General features: G+C 35.4%; 1 protein-coding gene across 1 annotated transcript in view; it reads left to right on the plus strand.

Moving 5' to 3' along the window:
* TFPI (tissue factor pathway inhibitor) overlaps positions 1 to 25,126 on the plus strand; it is a 42,367-nt gene extending 17,241 nt beyond the window's left edge. The window contains exons 3-9 of the mRNA XM_074145552.1: positions 3,517 to 3,717; positions 12,000 to 12,038; positions 15,211 to 15,387; positions 16,933 to 17,028; positions 17,497 to 17,589; positions 24,293 to 24,475; positions 24,844 to 25,126. Coding sequence (XP_074001653.1) covers positions 3,517 to 3,717; positions 12,000 to 12,038; positions 15,211 to 15,387; positions 16,933 to 17,028; positions 17,497 to 17,589; positions 24,293 to 24,475; positions 24,844 to 24,956 — 902 coding nt within the window. The 3' untranslated portion in view covers positions 24,957 to 25,126. The remainder of the gene's footprint in view (positions 1 to 3,516; positions 3,718 to 11,999; positions 12,039 to 15,210; positions 15,388 to 16,932; positions 17,029 to 17,496; positions 17,590 to 24,292; positions 24,476 to 24,843) is intronic.
* The last annotated feature ends 920 nt before the right edge of the window (positions 25,127 to 26,046 follow it).

Below are 26,046 nucleotides of genomic sequence, written 5' to 3' on the forward strand. Positions count from 1 at the left end.
GCTCAGGTAGAGTATTATGTTCAGCTCTGGGCATTACACTTTAACAGTAATCCAGACCATTAAGAAAAGATCCAAAGGAGAGCTGTAAGAGGGTTAGAAAGCAAAGCCAATAAAAAGATTGGAAGAAAGGCGTTTATTTAGTGTAGACATAATTAAGAGGAGACAAAAGCCTCCGAAAGAAAGACTGGATGATTTTGAATTATTCTGTCTATGCACTGAAGGAAATACAAAATTATTTAGTATGTATTAAAGAATATTTAGGCTGTATATTACATGAAAGGCCTGTCTTGCAAGAAGGCTAGTGAAAACCTGGAACTTGGCTGCATCAGGTTGCTGGAAATTTTACTTCACTGGAGTTTTTTAAGAATAATTTTGACATCTGTCAGAAAAGGTTTCAAGGTATTTATTCCATAGAAATATGCCAAAACTTGAATGAGAAACTCTATTAAAATTCCTTCCAGTTTTAACTTCCCATGTTTCTATTGAAGAATGTTCACTGACCTTCCTGACAAACGTCTTCCCCAAACATCATATCCTGTGCTCTTCACACAGGACCTAAAATGTAGTAGGAGCAATTTTTTCCAGTGCTCGAGACCAGAAGAGGAGGCCTTATACTAAGAATTAGTTTTCTCAAGTTATATTCCACATGTAAAATGAGTACAGGCAGATTTGTAACCATGCAGATCTACTGGCCAAACACTCAAGCTTGCCTTCTCATGTGCTGCTCTCATCTGAGAAGGAAAACTAGTTTTATATCAACTGTGTGAGTTAAGTGTTCCCAGGTGTAAAATAATGGGGAAGAATTCTTTCACTGTTCCCAGACACAAATATGACTCAGTTCCCACAAATTCCTTTGAGACTTCTTTCTACAGAGTCACTTGGTTATTGTTCAAAGTTGAAGGCTTTGGCCCTTGGGGGTTTCTCAGGGTACAGATTTTAGTCAAAGTATGGCAACTTGCTAGTATTCCTAGGAAAATAAATGTCTGATTGCCCGAAAATATGACACATATTCATTATATGTTTGCAGCAGATGTCAGTACATCTGCCAGTGGTAACAGTGTCACTGTCACTGCAGAGGAAAAGCCTTAGGAGGTAAACAAAACAAAGATTTAGTTCTGCGGGTTTGATGGGAAATAGGCTAGGAGTTAAGACCAGAAAGTTCCTAAAATAAACCGGACTAAGCCATCATCACTGTGTAGTTTTGCAACTGTGCTTGCACACTGTTTCTGTTTTGATAGCTTACAGCATTGGTTTTGCATAATATAGCAAGCAAAATGACTGACATAGCCCCATGTTTGAAATTCCAGTAGTTAAGAAACCTAGTAGTTTTCACAACCTCTTTTAGTCTGAACTGGGTCACTGACATGGGTCATGTGGGCGATCACATTTCTTGTGTGCCAAGAAAATAACTTGTTTATAAACCAGCTGCCAGCCCTCACCCCAACCGCATTTGAGTTGGATTGGTTTCTGTGGAGTTCTGAATGTTTGATTTTACCATTTCAGGAGTTATTCCAAAAGTTACTGAAAACTTTGATGTTTGATGGCATTTTTGCCCTATTACTGAGTGGGGGAATTCCAAAGCTTCATTTTGCAATGCAATAGCCTCTAAACTTTTCAAGTTGAGACTTTTTAAGTCACTTCCAAAGGATTTCCAAGCCTTTTAGAGAACTTTAGACCTTTGAGATCCAACTTGAAATCTCTTGGGACTTCTAATTCTTCATGGACTCAGGAAGACCCAGATAAGGAAACTGGCAAGAAACAAAATTCAGAAATCTGTTTGGCAAGCTGAGCTCTATAGGAAGTTTATTGAATCTAATGCCTCTCAAAAATGTTTCTTTCAATTAATTTTCATTTCCTATTAGACAGTCTTCAACAGTGTTTTCAAATCTAGTTTCCTAACTTCAAAATCTGTAAATATAATTTCCCTAATGAAGAGACAGTCACAAACTATTTTAGAGACTGAATATTTAATGAGAATTTTGAAATTAGTCATCTTAATCTGCATTTTAACACCAAATTGTCTATTTTTGGAAGATCTAATTGTGTACTACGATTTCTGTATTGATGGTAATAGTGCAATAAAGGTTGTTAATTTTTCAAGGATTTAAATGCTATGAGTTAAAAGATTTAATGCTGAAAATTGTTTCTTTCCTGTAGGTTAAATAGTTAAAAAGGGCTCAAATGCAATAAAATTAGTAAACTTCCATTGACCTCAGTACTTATGAGGATTTCTCTCAGCTGTGCATTTCATGTAATGATATATATGTCCAATTTTATAAGTTAAAATCAGACATCAACAGAGCACATAAGTAGAAGTTGTACCAATTTCCTTTTTCGCCATGTCATAAAGCCTGATTTTTGTGGGTTCTTTTAATTAAAACTGGAAACTTAATCTAGTTAGTAGTAGGAAGCTGTGCAATTATCATGTAAACTTGTCTCCTCATCCTTTTTTCTCCTGTTTCCTGCAAAGAGCACTGGTAGATACTTTTGCATATACATGTTAAGAGACACCAGTGTTCCGATTAGTTCTGGCAGAATGAATAAAAAATTTCAGGTCTGTTTTTCTGGCTGCTATTGCAAGCACACAAACTCTGTAAAGCTTTCAAAATCCTCTAGGGTAAAATAATTCATTGGAAAAGCAAAACAGGAAAATATATTAAACCATGTATTGATAAAGGAACGGTATCACAAACTGGATCATCAGTCAAAATTTCCTTATAGATGTTGACAGTGTAAAACTTTGATAGTACTCTTCACAATACATGAGATTTTTTACAAAACATGCTCTGACCTAATAATGTATATTGAAAACCATAGAAATGACACGATTTGAAAAGATACGGTTTCTTTTCAACTTAACTTTCTAGTTGTGTACTTCTTAGCTCTTGAAAGTTCTAATGCAACAACAGTGAGATCAAGGAAATTTAGACATTATAATGACCTTTTAATTGTACTGGATGGCTTTATGTAGCGGTAATGTGTACTCTGATAGGGAAATGGTGCCCTCTTCAGGGCTGTCTTGCTTAGTTCATCCCACACTGTTCGCTATGAGGTGCCTTTATGAGCTATGTTCACTATTAGAAGTGTATGGTAGAGCACAGAGGGAATCCTTTTTCTGCCTTTTTTGTGCAGGGGTAGTCACTGTGCCTTTGGGAGCTGCTAGGATTTTCTGAATGTATTTGTTGCTCAGAATTGTTCACTAGCACCTGCGAATACGCCATTTTCCATAGCTATTTTGAGATTTATGGCAAGGAGTAAAAGTTTAAAATATGAGCTGTTTTGGTTGAAAATTGAAACTATGCATTTGGTTTGATTGAATGGAATTCACGTTCCAATACAAATGATGATTTTCTTTTCATATATGTGTTTGGGTATACTCGGAGGTTTACAACCAGATGTTATGCAGTACCTCTCTAGTAGAAGACGCAAGAAATCTCATTTTGAAGTTATGCTGTGCAGTAAAGCAAACTAACTTATTAGTTATTATTACTTACTAGTTCTACTTCTTTATTACAGGGGCTGCTTTTCCGCCACTGAAGCTAGGACATTCAGTCTGTGCCATGAAAGCAGATGAAGGTCCATGTAAAGCAATCCACATGCGCTATTACTTCAATATTCAAAGCCGTGAGTGTGAAATGTTTGAATATGGTGGATGCCATGGCAATGAGAACAACTTTCTAACACTGGAAGAATGTCAGAAGAAGTGTGCGGTAACAGGTCAGTACCCAGTCCCTTAACATCCTACCAGTTCCTCATTTGCATCTGTTAATTCTCACCCACAAAGTGTATGAATTTTGGAAGTGGGGGTCCTCTTCAGTTCCTATTAATAGAGTAATGTGATGCCTGTAATTATGTTCCCAAGTATTATACTATGTTGTAGTTATCTGAATTATTTTACATTGTGCAAGCAAACAATCAGGATTTGCAAAAGTAAGTGTGACCTTTTTTAGTGGACTTGTGGAATAGAGACACCAGTGCAAGAAAGCTTATTTTCTAGCTCAAGCCCTGTTTTAAATGAGTTCTTAAAATGAAGTTGATTTTGAGTCTCAGCTAAGCTGGTGGACAGCAGAGATGTCCTTTATTGCTTTCAGAGTGTGTAACCCAATTTTTGATCCCAGGTTTCTCCTTCACTGAGAAGCTGATACAAGCTGTCCAAGAGTTTAGACACCTGCTATGATTCAACATAATTAGAACTACAGTAGTAAATAATTCTCTTCTAAAATTGCGGTTATTGCAGTTTTTCATAAAAGATCCATTTTCTTAAAACCTCATCAATTAATTGTTAGGGGAAAATGAGATCCAAAATGATACACAGCAAAATACACAGAAAGTGCCTGTGAACGCTGGCTTTGCTATTAAAAATGATCCCTATCATTAACCAAGGTTTTCAGCCTTGTGAAAGTAACCAACTCCTGTTCCTCACAGGAGTGTATGAAAATTAGAAGATTCTTAAAATTGGAAGCTAATACCAGTAGATATAGAAATTTGATAAGTTCATATTTTTAGAGACTGAAGGAATTCAAGTCTTACTGACAGTTTCCTCTGGATACTTGATACAGAGCTTGCTTTCATGGGAATTAGATGGAACCTGTCTGGCTGTGTAAACAGGAAGTGATAATGAGGGAGGTAAGGACGGGGGTAACAGGACAGGGACGGATGGATGACAAAATAGAAATAGAAATAAAATTCCAGAATAAAGAGCTTCTCAAAGGTGCGTGAAAACTCAGGGAGTATACCAGCTATGTGTGCTTTTTTTCCCAAGTGAATTCATATATTGGATGTTCATTTATTTAGACTTTGATGTAAGATAGGATTCATATTCAATAGAAGGTACTTTTTGGTCACGTATGCCTTCCCCAGTAGCAACATATGTTATTACTGAGCTCAGGATCATGATGCTGGGCAATCCTGCAGTCGAGAACAGTTTACAGGTTATTCTGAGTATACGCAACACAATTGGATGAAAATTGTTAATCTCTCCTGCCTGTTGGAGATGTGCCCAGTACCTGGGCACCCTACTGTTATGCAGATATTGGTAGTTTGTTTGCCCTGTTTTCATAATTTATTCTAGCCCATGAAATTTCCATAAAACTGCAAATATGCCAATGTGCTATAGGCACTGAGTTGATTTGCAAAATATAAAATTGTACCTCCTAGAATTAGCATAGATGCCTTTAAAGCACAGCAAAATTATGTATGTTACCAAAAACGCTTCCAGAACTTTCGGATGAGAAAATTGATTTCAGAAGCTCCTTTTTGGGTGTTCTGACCCAAACAGACTATATATATAAGACAAGCTTATTTATAGTATCGTGCTTTATCTGTAATTGTAAACATCTCTGTTAGCCATCTCCCATCCCTTTCAGAATTCACATCTGATGTGCATGTTACCCTAAGTAATATCTTAATGTTTGTTAGTTATAATGCTTCTAATCCTCAGAATCTGCAAGCATTAACTGATCATACCAATAGCCAGGTATTGCAAATAAGCAATTTATTATCTTTCCTTTTACTGACAGAAAGGCAGTAAGGTAACAGAAAAGTAAGTGAAGTCCATAGACTGTGTTCTAATCAGAGCAGGAAGTACACCTCAGGGTGTCTGGCATTTACTTAACTTGTAGGTATAATCTCTTCTCTTGTCTGTATGAACTATGTGGTCTTGATGCTATACTATATAGTCTTCATACCTACTTACACTTCCACAAGGTTGATCAAGTTTTTCAAATAGCTACAGGTGTTTAAAATGAAAGGAAAAATTACTAATAACATTTGCAAAGTTCTCTATTTCCTGCTTTTCAGCTTTCCATATAGGTAGCTGGTGTTTCCTTGCAGATGTGTTTATGTAACAGAACAATTCGTTTGAATACAAACTAATGCACCAGCAACACACATCATTATCCAGCACAGGCTTTGTGAATTTCTCAAGTCTGTAATTCAGTTCTTTGACTCAGACTTTTGTCCCTCTGTAACCAGTCAGACACAGCAAGGGAAAGAATAAGTGAGTATATACGTTTCTTATATGTTTCTAGTATGACAATTGCCAATGATGTTTACGATTTACAGAGTAAAGCAGGGCTCCTTTCTTAGCTACACAAAGTGAGCCAGAATATTGTGGCTGAGGGGAACAAGGCCTCAATGGGACTGTATGTATGAATAATAGCAAAATTAAATCTAATGTCATACATGAGCACAAAGTTTCATCCTTCCTAACAGGTATCCCTTGTCTTGATCCCTTTGATCTTTACTGTGAGGAGACTGTGTGCATTTTATTTACTCACTAAATAATAAGCCAAGGCATTATTTACCATTCACACCTATTTTCCAATCTTCTGGTGCCACCATGTGTTTCTGTTAATGTACCTGGCACTATAGACAATTCACTCAAAAGAAAAAAAATAAACACAAACATGAACCTTAAATTTTAGGTTGAAAGGAGATTTCAGTTATTCTTCTCATCAGTTATGTTTTGCTTTCAAACAATTGCATGCTTATAAAACTATCAGGATGGAAGAACACTACGAAACTTCACTAACAACTTGTTAAAATGAAAATGATCAGATCACTCCATTCTTTAAGTGAACAGCAGTTCAGTGCATTTTACTCTAAGAATTAATTTGAAACTTATCTTTTGATGGCTTCTGGCAAGATCCACTAATGAGCCTCAGAGACTGGATGTGGTCCAGGGAAGAAATGGCAAGAATCAGTCACAGTTTCACTCTGTCTTTAGAAGCTAATATTAAAATGTAGGGTAAATGTAGTGCTAAGGATATTAAAACAAGGTATATCTTGAAACTACGTTCCATTGAGGAAAAATGATATGGAAATCCTAATTCCTTATTTACTAAATAACATAATCTAGCATTTCAAGTTAAAAAAAAGAAGTGACATATAGAAAATCATCTTCCTGAATATAAACATCTTGGCCTAAATGCAAGCACACATAAAGTCAATGAAACTCTGTCCTCCTTGGATCTGAAATGGGTCTTAAGCCAAGTCTTACTGAACTGGCTGAGAAGGGAAAGAACCCTTACATCAGCGATTCCATTTCTTTTTATGTTGAAGTCTCAGATACTACTAGAAGTGCAAATTATTGTTTTGGTGCTCATGTACCTGTATTTGTTTCTTTAGAAGTCAGTTAGGATAAAAGCTGTTTACAATATTGTTCTTTCTCCAGACTATACAATCTGTGTCTTGGCTTCTTCATACCTGAGTAAAAAATATAGATACAAAAGTAAGATAGAATTAAAGTAATATCTTTTTAGATCTTCATAAGAAACTATTGGATAGGAGCAGATGACAGTTCTTGGCAGAAAATCATTACAGAGGAATGGAAGTTCAGAGCTGTGCTTAACCAGTATACAAAACTAACATCATCTTCCTTTTCTAACTCCCATATTTTGTTCTACAAATTGTTCTATCAAAAGTTCTAGCTATTCATCCTGCTTGGGAACTGAACCCTACAATATTTAAGGAGAGCAAGTAGTTTTGTGCTGGTTATAGCACAACTTATAATCAGTAACACATTTCAGGTTTCCTGTATCAATGCCTATGTGATAATTTCGATATCTCTGTCTGGGTCAGTTTCTCCAACCAGAATATGCCAATTTTAGTGCTTGTTAATAGAGAAGATAGGGATGTAGTGCTTGAGGCTAAAAAGGCAGGAGATGGTCTTGCTTCCAACTTGGGCTGAAAGGTGTAAAAGAATTACATTTAGCATTCGCTGATCGTCACCTCTGTAAAGGTTTATGGCTAAAGAAGCCAATGTCTTTCCTCTACTTAACCCAGCCTGGGCAGGTTTTTGAGTGTTAATTAGTATTATTCTGTATGGTTATCCAGAAGATGTATCTTTATCAGAATTGAATTATGATATTTTTGTGAGCTTTCAAGACAAATTTTAAGGAGTTAAAAAGTATTCAAATGGTGGCATTAACATTTTGCATAGTAATTGCCTGTTTATCTGAAAAATGCCCTTTCTAGACTTGAAATTCCTCCTTTGTCATATGTCTTTCATGAGTCATAAGTTTGTATCATGGATTTAACCAACTATTTTTTTCCTATGGACAATCAGCTTAGAAGTTTCTTTCCATATTTATTAAATTATCAGCACAGAAAATAATGAAACTGAACTCCAGACAATACACACATACAAGTTTAAAAAATGAATGTTGACACTGTCATTCTAAGAGAACAACCTTCCTAAAAGCCATTTTCTTCACTTCTACAGTGTTTTGTTTAGAAAATTGTGATGAATCTGTTTCGAGTTACGGCTTCACGGAGTTTAACGAATACAATCTTTCAAGATAAAAAATGGGAAGTTATTTTTCTTGATTAGTATTCAGTGCCAGAAAGACCTGGGATCTAGGATGTGCAGATAGCTCTTCTTTTTCTGTCACAAGACTGGCTTTTAGTACTTTACATCTGGTATCTGGGTTTGGGTTTCAGCTGGACCCACAGCATTTTTGCCATGCTTGGAGCAGGGTTGTTTGCAAGACTCCAGCTGCTGGTATCTCATCCAAAACATGAGTGATCCAAGAATCTGCAAGTGTTGAATCTGCTATGAGGAACTGGAGCAAAATAGACTCATTACTTCTGTATTCTCTGAATGAATAACAGCAGATGAAATGGTTTGATGGCATACACAGTGTGCCGTTGACCATCAGCCATAAAACAAAGTCAACTAATAAGTTAACCCACTTTTGCCAACATAATTCAGTAAAAAAAAATACATATAATTCAGTAAGTTCTGTCTTAGATCAAGTAGATCTGTCTCTGTCTGTGCAGTCTTGCAGTACACGGTTATATCCATCTTACTTAATGTTTCCAGTATGTATTACTGCAAGAAGATCACTATTTAGTAACTGTAGAAATCAGACTGAAAAGACAGTATGAGTGATAGAAAAATGCTTCAAAATAAAAAAAAAAAAAAAAAATCTAAGAGATACTCAGGCAATTATCACTGTGAAGAATGTGAAGGCCATGATTGTTAAAAATAAGCTAAAGGGAAGTTATATGATATATATACAAATTCAAAAGAAATAATATAAATAGTCAAAGTGTCTGATTTTCCAATATTAAGCACAAATACAACAAGAAATGAGCCAACGTGAGTAAATTGCCAGGATCCTTAAATCAGAGCAACTTCTTAAAGTTTTTGAATGAATAAGCCATCAAAGACAGAAATGAGTAATTCCCAGAACTGACTCAAGTTAGTACAAGAGAGTTCAGAGCGCCCAACTACAGGCTGGCCACTCCAAGACTCTGTAAGACAGTGTTCAGATTCAAGATGCCTAGTTCTGACTCAAGTGTCCTAGAAATCAGCTATATTTTTTGGTTTTTGTGCCCAATACTCACCACTTCAGGGAAGAAAAAAAACTACTTTTAAGAGGAGTTTGGTTATATGCTCCATTGTTCACTGGATATGAATAGAATCACAAATGTTATCACTAGCATAAAGGCCCTAATTTTCAAGGCAGTGAATATATATCTTAGGCTACTTAAGCTTCTAATGTGGGAAGATGCCTACTGATAAAAGGTTCTGGACATGACAGCAATTCTGGTGTCTATTATTTACATAGCAGATCTACTCAGAAATATAGTTTGTTTACAAAGAAGAAATTAACGCATCTGTGGCTTTGCCTTTTTGACTGAAACCAGAAGCAAAAAGACACTGTAGACATGGTAGTAAGATTAAAATATTCTAGGCCTGTATAAACTTACAAGAAATTCTTCCTGTTCTGTGCCGGAAGAGTAGAGATTATATGCCAAAGTATGACTGCTGATTTTGGCCTGAAGGGGATAGCTGAGTGAAATTAGTGAAATGGCCTGATGTGAGTGTACACGGTTTAGGTCATGAACTTAAATGCTGAAGGCACAGCCTCCTACTAGTACGAAGCACTGGAAAGATGTTCAAACAAATGATATGTCACTCTAAAGTGCATGTCATGTCTTTAAACAAGATCTTTTTAAGGATGCCAGCTGCATTGTCCCAGAGATGGGAGGAAAAAGTATCATGACAGGATTTCTGCCCAATAGACTTACTTCAAATATATAACACAGGCCATGTTTCCAGAAGAAAAAGAAAAAGCTGTGGTAAGATTATGGCACTCAAGGGCAGTACAGCTAATGCTAAAAGTTTATTAGTCATCAGCAGTACTCCTTAAAATAGGAGCCATGAAAGGTATATCACCATATAAAGGATGGTTTGAAACACTTGCTCTGGAATATGAGTGGAGAATAAACTGCTAAGATTCCTTTCAGTTTTGGACTGTGAAGAGATTTTTATAAATAGTAGTGGTGGGGGACCTTATTAAAATTACAATTTACAGAAAAGGTGAGGATACAGATGGCTCAAGTATCTTCTGTTACTGCTTCCATAACAAGGAAGGGCAGAGCAGCAATTCTGCTTTCTGGCAGGAATTGTTTTCAGTCTGAGGCTTTGCTAGTAGGTACCTCCAAGCTGAGAAAGGGCATAGCACCCCTGTATTCCCCACCCTTGCCAGCTGTATCTCAGACACAGTCACAGAAAGGCTGTAGTGATATCCTTTACATGTATGAGTTAGAGGCATTCTGGGAAAAACGGCAAGAGAGACGAATGCATGTGATTTAAATTCAGATTAAAATCTAGACTTTACTTTGAATTCCCTTTCATTTCATGTTTTAAAGAAGGCTTAGACCATGGGTTACACTGAGGCTTTATGAGCAGGTATCTGGAAGATGAGTATCCATTGGAGCAGGAAGAGCCATTAGCAGTAGAAAGTAGTTGTCATATCCTTCTGCTACTGAACTGCTACTCTTGGCATGTACTATAGGGAATTGGTATCTTCTTAAAGAGGAGCTGTGGTAGCTAAGTAAGATGGCTGAGTGAGGCAAACGTATGGCTTTATTACAGTGTGTTTAACTGCCTGACAGAGCAAAAATGTAAAATAAAATTGCATTTGCTTTCCAGCAGACAACTTCAAGCAAAGCATTAGCTGTACCACTTTATCCCTTCTCTCAGGTGTAAGAGGTCAGTAGGCAAAGGAGAATTTTAGAGAAACTAGCATTTTATAATGCCATTAAGAAAAGCACAAATACAAAACAAGATATGAAGCAATGCAATTAAGATGAATTAGGTGAAGTCCAGAAGCTACTATTTCAAGTGCCTTGCAAATATCTCTGTAATAGAAAATACATAAGCTATCTTTCGCCACTTACGGTGCCAAAATTTTTCAGTCTTTATTACACATTGGCTGAGCCAGTCTCCCCTTGGACTCCTTTGTAGTTTTATGATTAGACAGTCTCCTAGAAGGGGAAGAAGGTATGTTTTCAATCACTGAAAAGGAATGTAGGGTTGAATTCAGATATCCAGCTTCTCGAGCAAGTACAATAAAACCCAGGCTTCTCCGTCAAAAATGACAATACTAACTTCATCACTGCTGATCATGCACTAAAAGAGCAGTGCAAACAAGTTTGTCATCTATACTACCCTAAAGATGGTTGGAGATACTTGGTCTTTAATATCATAAACAGCGTAATGAACACTTTATTCAGACACTAGATAACAGATCAAAGGGAATTGGATAGCATGAGAGAGGTCTTTATTGCTAACTAGATCAGCTCTGAAGCTATTAGCAGTATCAGCAGCTACAGCAGTTGGTTTAAGTCAGTCTGCTAATTGCTCCTCTTTTTGAGGAGCAAGATTACATAATACAGGATTCTCCTTCCAGTAACATGAAGAGAAATTTCTCTGTTCAATTCAATATTGGCATAATTTCATTGCAGTGCTTTCCATATCCTCGAGTTTCCAATATAGCAGGTCTTCTCATACAAAGGAAATGATATTTCAGTCCTCCAGAGCAAGCTTTTGTGTTGCTACTCTATTAAAAAGAAGAAAGAAGAGGAAGACATTCTGTATTCTTCCTCCTCAGTGCTCATAGTCACTGCTAAGCACCCTGGTATCACAGGTGAGACTTAACAAGTCTGCTTTTGCTAAATACTTTTCTTTTTTATTTCTATTGCAGAATTGCCTCGGAAGATGATGTTAGCAAAAATTAAGAAAGGTAATTATGTTTACATAATAACCTAAGACTCTTATACAATGATAAGTGATTTAGCTTCCTTTCATAAATTCTTTATGTATTGTTCCAAGCTATCTCCTAATGAAAACAAGAATGTCAGTCTGAAGTGAGTTCTTATTCCTAATCTTCTGTATGCCTCAAAGACTTTGAGGGCAGATGTGGTCACTGAAAATTGTAGCTGCAATCTCTTCTCCCCAAAATAAGCACATCATGACACTTTCTTTCTCTGTCTTCAATAAAGAGAAAAGAATGTCTCTGCAGAGATTCAAGCGCTATTTAATTAGCCATTATGCGAAACTCTTATTTTGTGTTTTGAAACTAATCTAAATACTTCCTCCACTGTTAGCAAAAAATAGGAAAAAAAACCCACCCTGAAGCAGAACTTTTCAAGCATTGCATGTGTAGGAACTAACAGAAATTAAGACAGATCCCCTAATTACTCATTAAGCAAGAGGGCAAGTTTTCCGCTCCTGAAGGGGCAGACTGTTTACAGAAATTTAAATGCCTGATACCCAGACTTCCTAAATAGCCACTGCTTAAGCAGTGAGAATCACTTGTCTGAAATACAGTTGGTCTATTGATCTATTGAGGTAACCTATGTTCCTAACAAGGACATTTAAGTTTGACACTTGCCATGGAGCTGATGAAGATCTGTTCTACCCCACCCTCTCTTTCCACATTAGAGACTTATCTGGATTGGGCCCAATGCTGGTAGTCAGAGTTCCCCGAATACAGACTTGAGTAAATTTCATCCCAAGTCAGTTCCTCTTTCTCTGCTTACCCTCCTTTCCTTATCCCTTGCTTCCTTCTGCTTGCTTCCTCTTGAATTGGTGTGCATTTAGTTCCTCACAGAAATACCAATATTTGCACATACATTTTGAAAAAGATCAATTAAATCATTTATCTTTGCAGCATAGTATTCTTGAATATTTTCATACTGAGATGATAGTTTTCTTTTCCTGTTGTTTGCTGTCTTTTCCATTATTAATGCATTTAAAAAAAAAAAAAAATCTGTGGTTCTATGCTATGGAAGTTACTAAGGTTGATTTTCCACAGATGCTGCAGACATTTGGCACTAATTCCTTTAAGGTCTGACCCTAGTTCCCTGCTAGGGAAAACAGAACATATCTTGTTAGATTCATCTCATGACTATCATTGTCATTATGTGTTTACTATTGTTTCCAATAATGTAGTCTTGAATATTGAGTCTCTGGAGAAAGACATGGCATTTAGAAGTGTAATACTAGTTTGTATAGTTGGGATTATATTGCCTTCGTGACCTCTTTCTTCAAAAGTGGCTATAAAACTTATCTGTGAGCTTAACTTATTTGGACATAATTTCCTTTTTCTGCAATCCTTTTAATATAAGGATTTTCTAAATGAAGAGCAGCTGTTTTTAAGAATCAGTCATAATCCTGTTGTCTACGTACCCTTACTATTATCTGCCTTACTTTCTCAGTTAATATCTATCCAATAATCTTTTTCTGTTAAGTCACAATATTATGCAATGCTTGATGAAAGAATTACTTCTATAGCTCCTACTGTCTGCAAACTCCTAATAGACAGAATAGGTACAGAACCTCTGGCAGATTCTTGCCTGATACCTATCTACATAACTGTCTTATTTCCATTCACGGCTGAAAGCATATCATATGCCGTGTCCTTTCATATTTGTTGGTCTATATGAATTTAGTTTTGTAAATCTGTGAACATCAATAGGTGCTTCATTTGAATAATAAGAAATGTGAAATATCTGAACTTCAGAATACATATACTTACTGGCAGAGAATGCAATTTGTAGTGAAAAATCAAAATTAAGCTATCCAGGAATGCTTAAAATAGTTGATTCTGTTTCTTTATGCAAGAACATTTTAATGGTTTTAATTTTACGTTTTGCTGTTCATGAAGCTTTATAACAATTGAAAAACAAGATATTGACAATTATTTCTTGAAAAAAGACTAATTATGAGCTATTAAAATGTTTTATATAAATATATGCTGTGTATCAATTGAATTTAATAATATTCTTGTTCTAGCATTTATTTTTAATAGGTACTTGGCTAAAAGAGACATAATGGGATTAACTTCCTTACAACTCCATAATCTACTCCAAAAATGTTAGGGATTTCATCTTAATTGTTCTATAATTTTATTAAAATGGCAGCCCTCCACACACTGTTTAGTCTCAATATTCTATTAAGTTTCACAGGTAAGGAAGGTCTTTATATGTCACATTTGATATGATTGTCTCATATGATGGCTAAATACACTTTTCTCTTCAACTCAGCTCAGTCAAGAATCATATTTCAAAGTATCTAGCAAGAATTTGAGAATATCTCCACATGTATTTCATTATACTTTCCATTATTTTCTTTTAAGAATATTGAGAAAAAATTGAATATGGTGAGAAATTGACATTTGGGGATTATTGTATGGCTATGTGTTTTTCTTCTCTGCCAGAAGCCATATATCATGCCTTGATATTCCGCCAAATCACACAGTATTAATTTGTTAATTTTTCTTGGTTGATATTGTAGTTACTGATGGCAAACTAGGAACTGGGACTGAAAAATGATAGTTAGAACAGCTGTTCTGTCTCCCAGTTTACTGTATCCTTTTATAGCAGTGGACTGTCCCAGACAAAATGCATTGTTAGATATTTTTTTTTCTGTTCTTTTTTAAAAACGATTTCCTTTTTCCTTCTATTTTAACATTGCTCTCTGTATATTTCACACTAGCATTGACTAAAATGACTACATAAATGACAAGAATGTGTACTTAGATTCAAATGATCCAGCTGAGATTCAAGTCTTGCTTTAATTCAGGGTAAAAACTAATTTTACTCTTAGAGCTTCAATGTAAGAGGGCACTTAAAGGATCATTAGCCCTCAATTTCGAAGATATAATTTACTGGCTACTTGAAAAGAGGAAAAAAAAGCAATAAAAACGTCCTTATAATGCTCCAGTGTAATACTGCAGTGTTATATATAGAATAAAAGCACTACAATAAAGCAGCAGTTATTTTACAGTTAGTCTTTTGTCCAAAGTAACAGGTTTATTTTATAAACTTCCTCCAGTTCTATTATTGTCTTGGAATGTGTGTTGACTTTTTTTTCCTTCCCCCACCCTGTTCATCACTTACCATTGTTTGTAGAAAAGCCCAACTTCTGCTTTCATGAGAAAGACCCTGGAATCTGCCGAGGCTATTTTTCCAGGTATTTCTATAACAAAGAGACAAAGATATGTGAAGTATTTAAGTATGGTGGGTGCCTAGGAAACCAGAACAACTTCAAGAATTTGGAAGAATGCCAGGCTACCTGCCAAGGCAACTGTAAGTTGTTGTCCTCATTATTCTTAATGTTATTCTTGTATAAATTATGTTGTATGGAAAAAAAGGCAACTTAGGGCACCCTTAAGTGGCAATAATTTAGATCTGAAATTAACATTAATTATATTTTTTTAAAATAAAAATACAAAAAAGGAAAATATAAACTAAAAAAAAATGGTTGGTACTATTAATTTTAATGAATATTACAGGACTCCTACTTTTTTACTTTTCTCATGAGAAAAGTTAGTTTCCTGCATATGTGTTAATTCCACAACTCCCTACAAAATATATATTAAACCTGTCTGTGTAAGAAAACGCTATATTAATTTTCAGAAATCTGCATACTATTTAATATATCTAAGTTGAAACAAATAGTGTGTGATCTAGAATTTGAAACAGGATGTTAAAAGCAATAGAGACAGATGAAGTAATTAAAATAACATGAAGTCCAACTGAAGAGGGGCTTTGGTCCACAATGAGTACTGTTTCCTGGCCATACCTGGACATTAGAGCATCACATTTTTCCATTAAACTTGCCATTAGGGGGAAGATTTTATAAACACAATTTCTAGAGCAGAAAGCTGGGGAAATTTGGTTTGAAATGTATTGTAAAAATGTTGGTACCTACATTGAAGAAGGCAGAGTTTACAGTAATAGAGACTATAATGACAGGGAATGAAGAAATGGACCTATTCTGCTTACAGCCACGTAATTCTTTTTCTGTAATCTAAAATCTGCCAGCTGCTTGGCTTTAAATAGCATAATATGTTAATATATATTTTTTAACCTGTAAATCTGAATATGCTCTTTTCAAATCAAGTCTTGTAATGAAAAGAGATCCCAATATAGGAATTTCTAGTTTTACTGATTCCTTATTGTGTGTTGCTAGCTTCCCACTAAAGAATCATAGAAACCTGTCCCTTGCTTCTGAATGATTTGGCTGTGCAGCTTATGCTACAAAACAGCCATTCAGACTGACTGCAGATCATTCATCCACTTCCTCATCCTACTAGTTCCTATGAATTGCTCTGTATCAGAATATAGTAACCTTCATAACTACTCTGCTCTTCACAAAGTGTTTACTTTTATTTGTAAGATTAATACATTTTCCCAGCCAGAGCCTCCAGACCCTTTTGTCTTGCTTGGGGTGGGCCTTTTTCTAGGACTGTTTCATAATTGGTCATTTTGGCAAAGGGAACTTGAGCTTATTCACATTTAGAAAAGACAAGACCCACTATGGTTCTTTTTTTATAATTTTTTTTTTTTTTTTTAAAAAAAAGATATACATACAGAGCCATGTACTCTTCCCCTACCTTTGCTGAAGCGTTTCTTCCTGGACTCTGATTCCACTTTTACCTTATGGACTAAAAGTTGTAGATTTCTTTTTTTTCCTGACTTTAATCTGAAATAACACCTTTATGTAAATTTGTATGAATACCCAAAAAAAAAGGGAGGATTAGGGGCCATTGCCATGGTTTAAATAGATCGGAGTTTTTACCTGAGTGATATTGAATCATTGATACCAATTGTTTTTCATTTTTCTTTTAGCAAATTTATTGCCAGTTGTTCCAGCTGAAGGGCATCCTAAAACTGGGAACAGTAGTTCCCCAGAGAAAGAACCCAACCAATTTCCTGGGATTTTTGGTAAGAATTTGCTTTTGCAAAAAACCCAAAAAAAGTTAGGGGTTTTTAATGCAGCCACTCCTTTGCTTGTCCACTCATTTTCCTGTTTATTTGAAGGCATATATGTTAGTTGTGGTGAATTTAGTAACATTAAAATTATTTTCATAGCCATTTTGTTGTCAGTAATTTTGAAAAAGGCTTACAATTGCAGAGGTTAGAATGCCTGCTAGTAACATTAAAGTAACCTTACCAAACCATGATTGATTTAAATCTTACATTGGTAAAATTAAGGAAGAAAAAGGTATCCATCCCAAAGTTGCCTCAGCATATTAGTTTCCTATGCCTTTGGGACTTAAAGAAATGCTGCCTTTTAGTGGTATTAATACTGGCATGGAGCAAGGCAAATAGGTACCAATCATAGCTTCTTTTCAGAGCTTTGCTCTGTGTAGGTAACCCATCATTTACTGTTTCACTTCTTTTTCCTTTTAGTCAATTTGTTGCCAACTGCTCAAAATGAGAAGTCCAACAATCTGAACAGTAGTTCCCCAAAGGAGGAGCGCAACCAGTTTCCCATTTTTTTTGGTAAGATTTTGCAGTTCTTAGCTCTCGGTCTTTTATATGCACTCTGGATTGCTATTCCATTTCCACCCATTTTACGACATATCTGAGACTAAAGAGTGGGCTTATATCTGTCAAATGTGATAAGCAGAGAAAATCAAAGTCAAGTAATATATTGTTACTTACAGATCTTCAATAAATATCAGAAAGTGGTAGACTGACCACATCTTGTACTCTTCTGAAAGTGTGTGCTTCCTGAAGGTCTGATAAATACAAAAATATAAGGATTAAAAGCAGTGATGCAGAGTTCTTTTAGTCAAAATTAATATTTTTGTGGGGACCTAATTAGCAGCTGATTTAAAGCTCCTTTTACCTGTTAAAAAGGACTATATTTGGATTTTGGAATATGACACAATATATTTATCATAATACTTTTTTTTTATTTCCACTAAGGCTATATTAAACTCAGTTCTTGGTTTGCATATAAACAAAGTGAGCGTGTATTAATTTTGTGTCTGCTTCGAGGTGTTTTTGCATTCTGTATTATAATGCAGATGAGTATCTGGACCTTTGCTGTAGAGGGCTAGATTTTAACAGTTTCTACAGCTGGAGGCTGTCCACTATAGATTGCTGGTACTTGCTCACACTGTAAAGGGTGATTGAATTTGAGGCATGTCATTTTTATGATCCACAGTTATGCAAGAGGAAACAAGAAACAGTTGGAAAAAGCCTGAGCATTCTTACCAAGCATTTCTGTTGGTTTTTTGCATTTACACTTACTTGTACTTTTGGGGACTGAGTGATGACTTACGAATTCATTAAGGCTTTTGTGTTTAATATGATCTGTAAGAATGGGCATGTAGGATAACATTCCTGTACTCTTTGCTTAGAATGATATGTCTAATAAAGCTTGAATGTGTGTTGTATTCTATTTTTTTTTGCCTGCACTATGATCCACATGCACTGTTGACCTGAGGTAAGTTTCTGTGATAGCTGGATTGTTTGTTTACCACACACAAATCATCAATGCTCTCCCTTATTAAAATGATTGAATATAAAACAGTAAAGCTCTTGGCAACTTATTTCACTGAAAAATATTTGAATTATTTAAGGCCTGGTAGTAAGTCTAGGGACATAAGGGCATACATGTTTCCTAAATATTTTACTCATAATAAGAATCTCCAAATCCCCAAAACAACTCATCTGTACAAGCAAAGGGGCACGATTTACGATGTTTTCTCAGAGGAAACTGAAGGATTCTTGGTTGTCTCAGCAATAGTGAATTTTCTGTTAGAGCAGATTTTGGGAGACAGAGGTGGGGGTAAGAGAAAGAGAAGACTCAAAAGTTGGTGGAAGAAAGGGTCGGGGAACAAGGATGGGTGGAGTCAGTGTAGCTGGACAGGTTGAGTAAGAAATGTGACCATGGAAGGACCAGTGTGTTTCAGTGGAAAATCTGAAGAACCCGCAGGTTCTTCCCTACTATATTACCTTTTTCTGTCTTGCACTAGCTTGCCCCATAGAGCCACCTGCTGCCATTCTGTTTGTCAGCCTGTATCTTTCGGGCTGCTGGAATGGGCTGAAATCTTGTGCTTTGTGCAATCCCACTGATGGGGGGAGGAAAAAAAACCAGCTGATTTCTCCACAGAGATGTGGAGAGTATAGCTTCCATTCTTGCTGTTACTAGAGGTAGAGGTGTAAAATGAAGTTGCAAGGTAGAGCCATCTCACACAAACATGCACTGTGACTCCCCTTGGCCCTCCGCGAGGGACAAGAATCTGGCTGTACATGTATGAGGTCAGGATGGACTGTTCGTGATGGAGTGGCTGATGCCTATCTTCTCTAGAACAAGCAAAGTAGCTGGTCTGCCACTGTAACATCTATTTTGTGTGTATATTGGTGTGGCTATGTATCTTCTTTTTTTTTTTTTTAAATACATGACCACCATTAAAAAACAATTTTGCAAGGAATTGTCTTTTATAGAATACCTTACCTCACAACTGAAATGCTATTTCATCTTGATTTCGAGAAAAAATACATATTATTGGTGGTATGTATAACTCTGTAATGATATCAGATTAATAGATTTCCAACAAAGTTCTTGATCTTCAGAAAATTAAACTCTTCTATTGGCAAACAAAACAAACTTCTGCATATAAACATGAGACTTCTAAAGCTATCTCTCAACAATGAACTTTCTGCAGAGCATGAAGATTGTTCTGGTCTTACTCTGCTGCAAGATCTAAAATAACTTTTATTCTGGGAAAGTTAAGAGATAGTGAAGGCAAGAATCAAGCCTTTCATTTTTAGATTATACGAAGTGATCTATGTTAGGGAATTATGAGTGCTATACTCCACATTCGCTAAGTGGGGTGCAGGATCAAAAGTCAGTTTTCAACTCAGCAAATACGGAATGGCACATAGAAAGAATTCCTGTTATTACTTCTCAAAGTCAGGGCCATATCTTTTGCTGATATAAATTGACACAGTTCTATTTGCTATAATGGATCTGCACCAATTTATACCTATAGAGTACTGTCAAGTGCAGATGACTCATTATTTTTGTAATAGCTTGTCTACGTGAAGATTCTTTTATTTTCTCTTTGCTGCAACCAGAAATGAGATACTAAAGTCTGCATATATCAAAAATCTGGCAATAAATCTGAAGCTTCATGAATGTCACACACCTGTGTCTAGCAGAAAAGAATACGGGAAGCATTTTTCTCATCCAGCTCACCAAGATCATTTGAAACTTCTTTTGTACTGTCATCAATTAACAGTTCATTGTCACACAATCCAAGATAAGCTTGAGGAGGGATAATGGTTATTGTTGCAATGCAGGATTGGGAGTATTTTTTTTTTAAACAGGAGTCTGTGTTTAGAGAGAGAATTTGCATGTTTCAGAGATTCTGAAGTATGATCATGTCATCTGTACACACTACAGAGGGGGGAGTCTAGGTTTCAAGAAAAGGCTGTATTGTAAGAATTATTTCTTAAACCATACACATTTAAAGATTGTTTAGATAGTAGCAAAGAGTAAGATGCAATAGTCTTTTTATAGGTAAGAATGATAGCCTTTTTAATCTACTGTTTATTCCATATAATTAGTTTACGTATTTTTTCAGAAACTAAATATGAAATATTGCAGTTTTTGGTCTTACTCTCTCACCAAAATAAAATCAGTCCAAACATCTGCATCATGAAGAAAAAGAAGTAACAGAAAGATAACAGGAAGACCTATGCTGTATTTTGTTATTGTAAAGCCTGGAACCCATTTGAGAGGCTCCTGCACAACTAGTGGCCAGAGTTCCAGTTCCCAAGCTCCACTGGAGATGGGTTCCAAGGTCTAATTTCCTTCAAAAGTTTTTGATGAAATTGCCATGTTTCTGAGGAACAGGACTTTCTATTTCATTGTATCAGCATTTTCCAGAAGAAAATTTTACACCTGGAAATGTTTGACAAACTCAGCTTGGAAACTTTCATTTGTCCTTTGCCTGTATGAGTTGTAAATTCTTTTTTTCCATACCTGTTTGTCAGTTGACTTATGTTGCATATATTTGGCAAGTAATATACATAGCAAATCCAAGTTTATGAGCTTGCTATTGGATACTTAAAACCCGTTTAAATCAGATACTTTGGAGAAATAGAATAGCATGAACACAAGGGTGAAGATGGAGTCTTAAGGTCTGTTACTGTAAATGTAAATAACCAGGTGATTTCTGTAGCAATTGCATCAAAGGCCATAGGATGGGCCATGTAGTTGTGTCTATAAAAAACAGAAAGTGTTTAATGACATTTATTAATTTTGGGGTTGATGTGATCTACTTGATGTTAATGTGTTTTAAGTTACATAATGTAATGAGTAATCCTACTTGTACTGTGAAAAAAATAATTGCTAAAATGTAATCTAAATTGAGGAAAAGAGTTAAAAACAGCATTTCTATCTCAAGTAGTCTGAATAAAGTTGATATCTGTAATTCATAGACCTGTAATAACTAAATTAGGAGGAAATAATTCTGATAGTGGGACATGTATTACTATTTTTTTTACTGTTTTCAGTGTGTACCTTTTCCTCTCTGTGTAGTTTTGTGGGTTGTGGGATTTGTTTCTTTCTTTTTCTTTTTTCCTTCATAGAAAAAGCAGGAGATAAAACATTTCAACAACTCAGAAAAATGAGGCTGTAAAACCAAAATGGTTGAGAGAAAAACTCATGAACAGGCGTAATATCTAAACTTACTGTAACATCATATACAGCTTAAGTACAGTGTCAGAAGCTGGGGCTGAATAGAGAAAACTTACCTGGATCTAGTGCTCCCAGTGACTGTGTTAACATTCTGGCTCACAGGCTTATAGATTGTTCTGCCAATACATATGTTGGGCTGGGTGTAGCTAGTGCATTTTTTAAGTTTACAGTATCATAAAGTTAACAGGTCTTTTAGTGATCAGTGTATCAAAATCAATTCATAATTTTTATGATTCTCAGCATAAAGGAAATTATGATGTCATTTAGTTGTAATATACTGTTTTGTTGCAAAAAAAAAGAAGGCTGGTATATGGCAAAATTAAGAGGTTTTCTTCATGAGCTGGTTGCTTCTGTGAGTGTAAAGAATATGCAGATATTTTGAAGATGAACAGGAATACTGTTTGGTATCTGGGGCATTTATCTAGCAATGATCTAGACAAACAACACAATTTTTAGAAAGAGTTCAAGTGGGATTCTGAATAGCACTTGGATGCCACTCTGCAAGTTGCATTATACATACATAGGTAGTCCTTATTCACCAGTTACCACATCACTGGCTCTGCAGCTCCCCTAAAGCTTACAGTCATTGTGAGAACTCCTTCATGTGAGGGCTCTGGAGGAGTCTCTCTGGAAAATTCTACTTACCAGATAAGTAATTTACAATACAAAGTGTATATTTAAATTCTGTTGTATAATTAACAAACCTATGCTGTTTGTCCCTTTCATCACTGGCAAGTCTTTCCTCTTTTTCTGAAATCATCAGGCTAAAGTAGGTAAGCTTTTATTATAACGTTGCTGAATGTATGCTCTGAAAGCTAGCACCTTCTCCAGCTAGAGCAAGGTGAAATTAGCTTTAGGCACAAGAGTTCTCAGAGCGGTACCAAAAGCATTGCATTAGTTAATTTAACTACCATCTTCATTATAAATAAAACCATAGATTTAATATAAACTTTATCACATAGTAAACTCATACTCTGGATCCAGAGTGAACCTTACTCTTACAATGTCACAGTTATGAAAGCAAATTAAATAGTGCTCATTTTATAACCTGAAACTAACTTAATCTATCTTGGAAAAAACAACTCATGAGTCAGTTTTTGCATTTCAGGATTCTTTTTGAATAGTATGATGTTGCTAATACAGCTTTGAATATATTATTAATTTCATTTTGCTGTTTTAGCTTTCCATAAATCATCATTCTGGTTTTTTTCACAGCACTTTTTTACAGTTTTTCACCTTGACAGCTTTGCAGATGAACCTTTTTCAGCAGCTGTAATAGGTGTAAGATAAGTAAGATGTATCATGTTCATTTTGGGTATTTTCTTGTCAGCCTCTTGAATTGCCCAAGTTAATTCATAACTTCTTGCTTTCAGCAACTCATCTGCTTCCTGCTTGTGTGACAACAGGATGTCTTCAGCTCTGCTGTAAACCCAATTATCCCCTAAAATTTTTACTTGGCTTTGCAACTTCAAGAAGCCACCTGACTAGCTTCATGCTTCCAATTGTGCATTCAGATCTCAGCTATCTCAATTCTGCTACTTTTTGAAGGAAAAGGGTGCTCCTTTGGGTCCCTCATAACTGATGATAAAATGTCTTCCATTAAGTTTCTTGTGTCTTCTGCAGCAATTGTGTTAGTTCTGATTTTGTATGAGTCACTCCAGGGTGATAGATGATGGAGTTTCTCCAGGGTTGGCAATTCTGGCATGGATTTGCTTCTTGAACTTGCTCCAGAGTCCAGGTACTTCGGACACCTCAGGTTCATCTTCCAGTGTTTCAGTTCTCATACTCTCACTTGCAGCAACACTGAAGAAACAAACCATCAACCTACTCCTTGGAATGGTAAAAACCTAACAGCAGCACTAAAGCACCAGCATCTCGGTCACTTTGTGCACTTATTCTTCACATCTCATCCTTTGTTATTCTGCGATTTACAAGCTATTTCTTGATAATTGCTCTGTGTTTTTCAATAGGCCAACTTCTATTACTTAGGTCAAGCTTTATGTATTCATACGCAAACCCAATATTAAGGTATTGAATCTTACATTGGAAATGCTGGGTACTTTTAACTTCTATTTGATTTCAGAATGTCTAGCAGTACTTGGGAAAATTAACTTATTAATTATCATAAGTATTTACCATGTTTTAAAAGTTGTCCAAGTTTAATTTATTTAATTTCACTTTCTACAAATACTGCACTTGAAACTTCTTTAGTTGAATACTATCTCCTATCACAGAAATGGCAATTTTATGACTAAATATATAGGAAACATCTTGTTTTTAGGTAAGCTTTTGCTGGCTTAAATCATAAAAAGACAGATGTTTATGTAAAGTATTCTGGATTTTCAGGAGGGCAGAAATAAATTTGCCATTAATTTTCATATAAATTTCAAAATTCTGTGAGCTTCAAATCTCATATATAATATCAATGTAGCATGTAGTGGTAAACTGCAGTGTTGCCTCTAATCTTGTTTTTCTTGGTCTTTCTAGAACCACCCCCTATCCCTTCTTTCTGCATGACCCCTATGGACAGAGGACTTTGTAGAGCCAAAGAGTTAAGATTTTTCTACAACTACTCAACTGGAAGATGTCACCCATTTAGTTACAGTGGTTGCGGTGGGAATGAAAATAATTTTACCTCCAGGAAGTCATGCTTGAGGATCTGCAAGAAAGGTATGGAAAGTGATACTGCCACAGATTATCATCAGAGGTAAATATTATGCAGGCTGAAATATTCTTGCAACTTTTCGTAGTCAGTATTGGCTGATAAAATGCAATAGTTGAAAGTCTTAGAAAAGTGAAAATGGAAATCGGAAGAGAGGCAGAGCTAGAGAGAGAAAGATGGACAGTAAAATACAGTTTTCAAGAACAGAAATAAGACAACTTGGCATTGATCAGTCATATGAGACTTTAGGTAAGACCATGTTCTTTATTTTTTTTAAAGAATATTTCTTGAAAACAAGACTTGCCTCTTATTTCTGATAATCTTGGATGTGTTAGGCATGCAGCATCTAATCTTACTTTCTTCATTTTATCTTTAGGATTCAATAAAAAAAAAGGTGAAAGAAGATTAATAAAAATCAAGAAGAAAAGAAAGAAACAGACAGTAAAGGCTCTGAGCGAGGATACCATCCCTGAAAAAATACAGCTTTGATTTTTATGGAAATGTGAAGTAAACTACTATGCACCTGTGAATGAAAGCCTTTAGCGTACACCCTTTAAATATATTTACTGTACTGATTATTTGGATTACATATTATTAAGCTGCTTATATTTTTATTATGTATTCCTCATTCATGTTAATAAACATTACCTTTCACTTTGATAAAGGCTGTTAAATTGTAGTTTGATTGTATATAATTGTCAGAGCTGAAACAGGACAGAACAGACCGTGTGGGTGTATAACTCATAATGATTAAAAAGTAGACAAGATTCAAATTCACCCCATTATTCTTTTTTGAAATCTATTTTTGTGCAAAGAAACCATAATGCTTGTCAAACACTAATCACTTGTCAGGCTTGATTGTTTCAATCATAGATTAAAGATAGGTCTATTGGTATAAAGAGGAAAAAGACACTGGGTTTGTTTTAATCAGAGTTACTTTAGGTTATGCAAGCCAAATTTAACTCCATCAAAGTGCATATAATTACACCATTGTAAAATGAATGTGAGATCAGAATTAACCCACCAAAAACCATTAAAAGTGTTGTAAATGTGTGAAGCAATTTGACAGATGTTTGTGAAGATTTTAAAATATATTTAATTTTTATCCTTGCTGCTGAACTAGGCTCATGGCTAGTGAGTTAATAATTTCCAGAAATACGTATTAAATTTTTACAAAAAAAAGAAGAAATTCCTTTCATAGAAATAAGTAAAGTTGCTTTATAAATAACACCATGCTTACTCTCCAGTTGACTTTGAGGGGTTTTTTGGTTGGGTTTTCATGGTGTTTTTTTAAGACTGACATGAAACGGTGCTACAGTTCCTGCCCTTCTCCAAGGCATCTCTCTGTTCTTGGGTAAATCTTTTATAATGAGAATTTTTTTAAAGGTAAAAAAAAAGAAAAGTAGTTGGTTTTCTATTAAGTTTTTTAGAAGCATCTTGTTGCCAGTGAAACAAAAGCTAGCAAGATATATTTGAAACTCTTCCCTGTCTTCTTTGATGTTATGAATCTTTTTTGTTATGTATCACATCTTTTCTCTTTATGGCTAAAGCTGCTGAGGACAGTTACATTGCTGTTTGT

This window comes from Numenius arquata, chromosome 3 (assembly GCF_964106895.1).
Source record: "Numenius arquata chromosome 3, bNumArq3.hap1.1, whole genome shotgun sequence".
Taxonomy (NCBI): Eukaryota; Metazoa; Chordata; class Aves; order Charadriiformes; family Scolopacidae; genus Numenius; species Numenius arquata.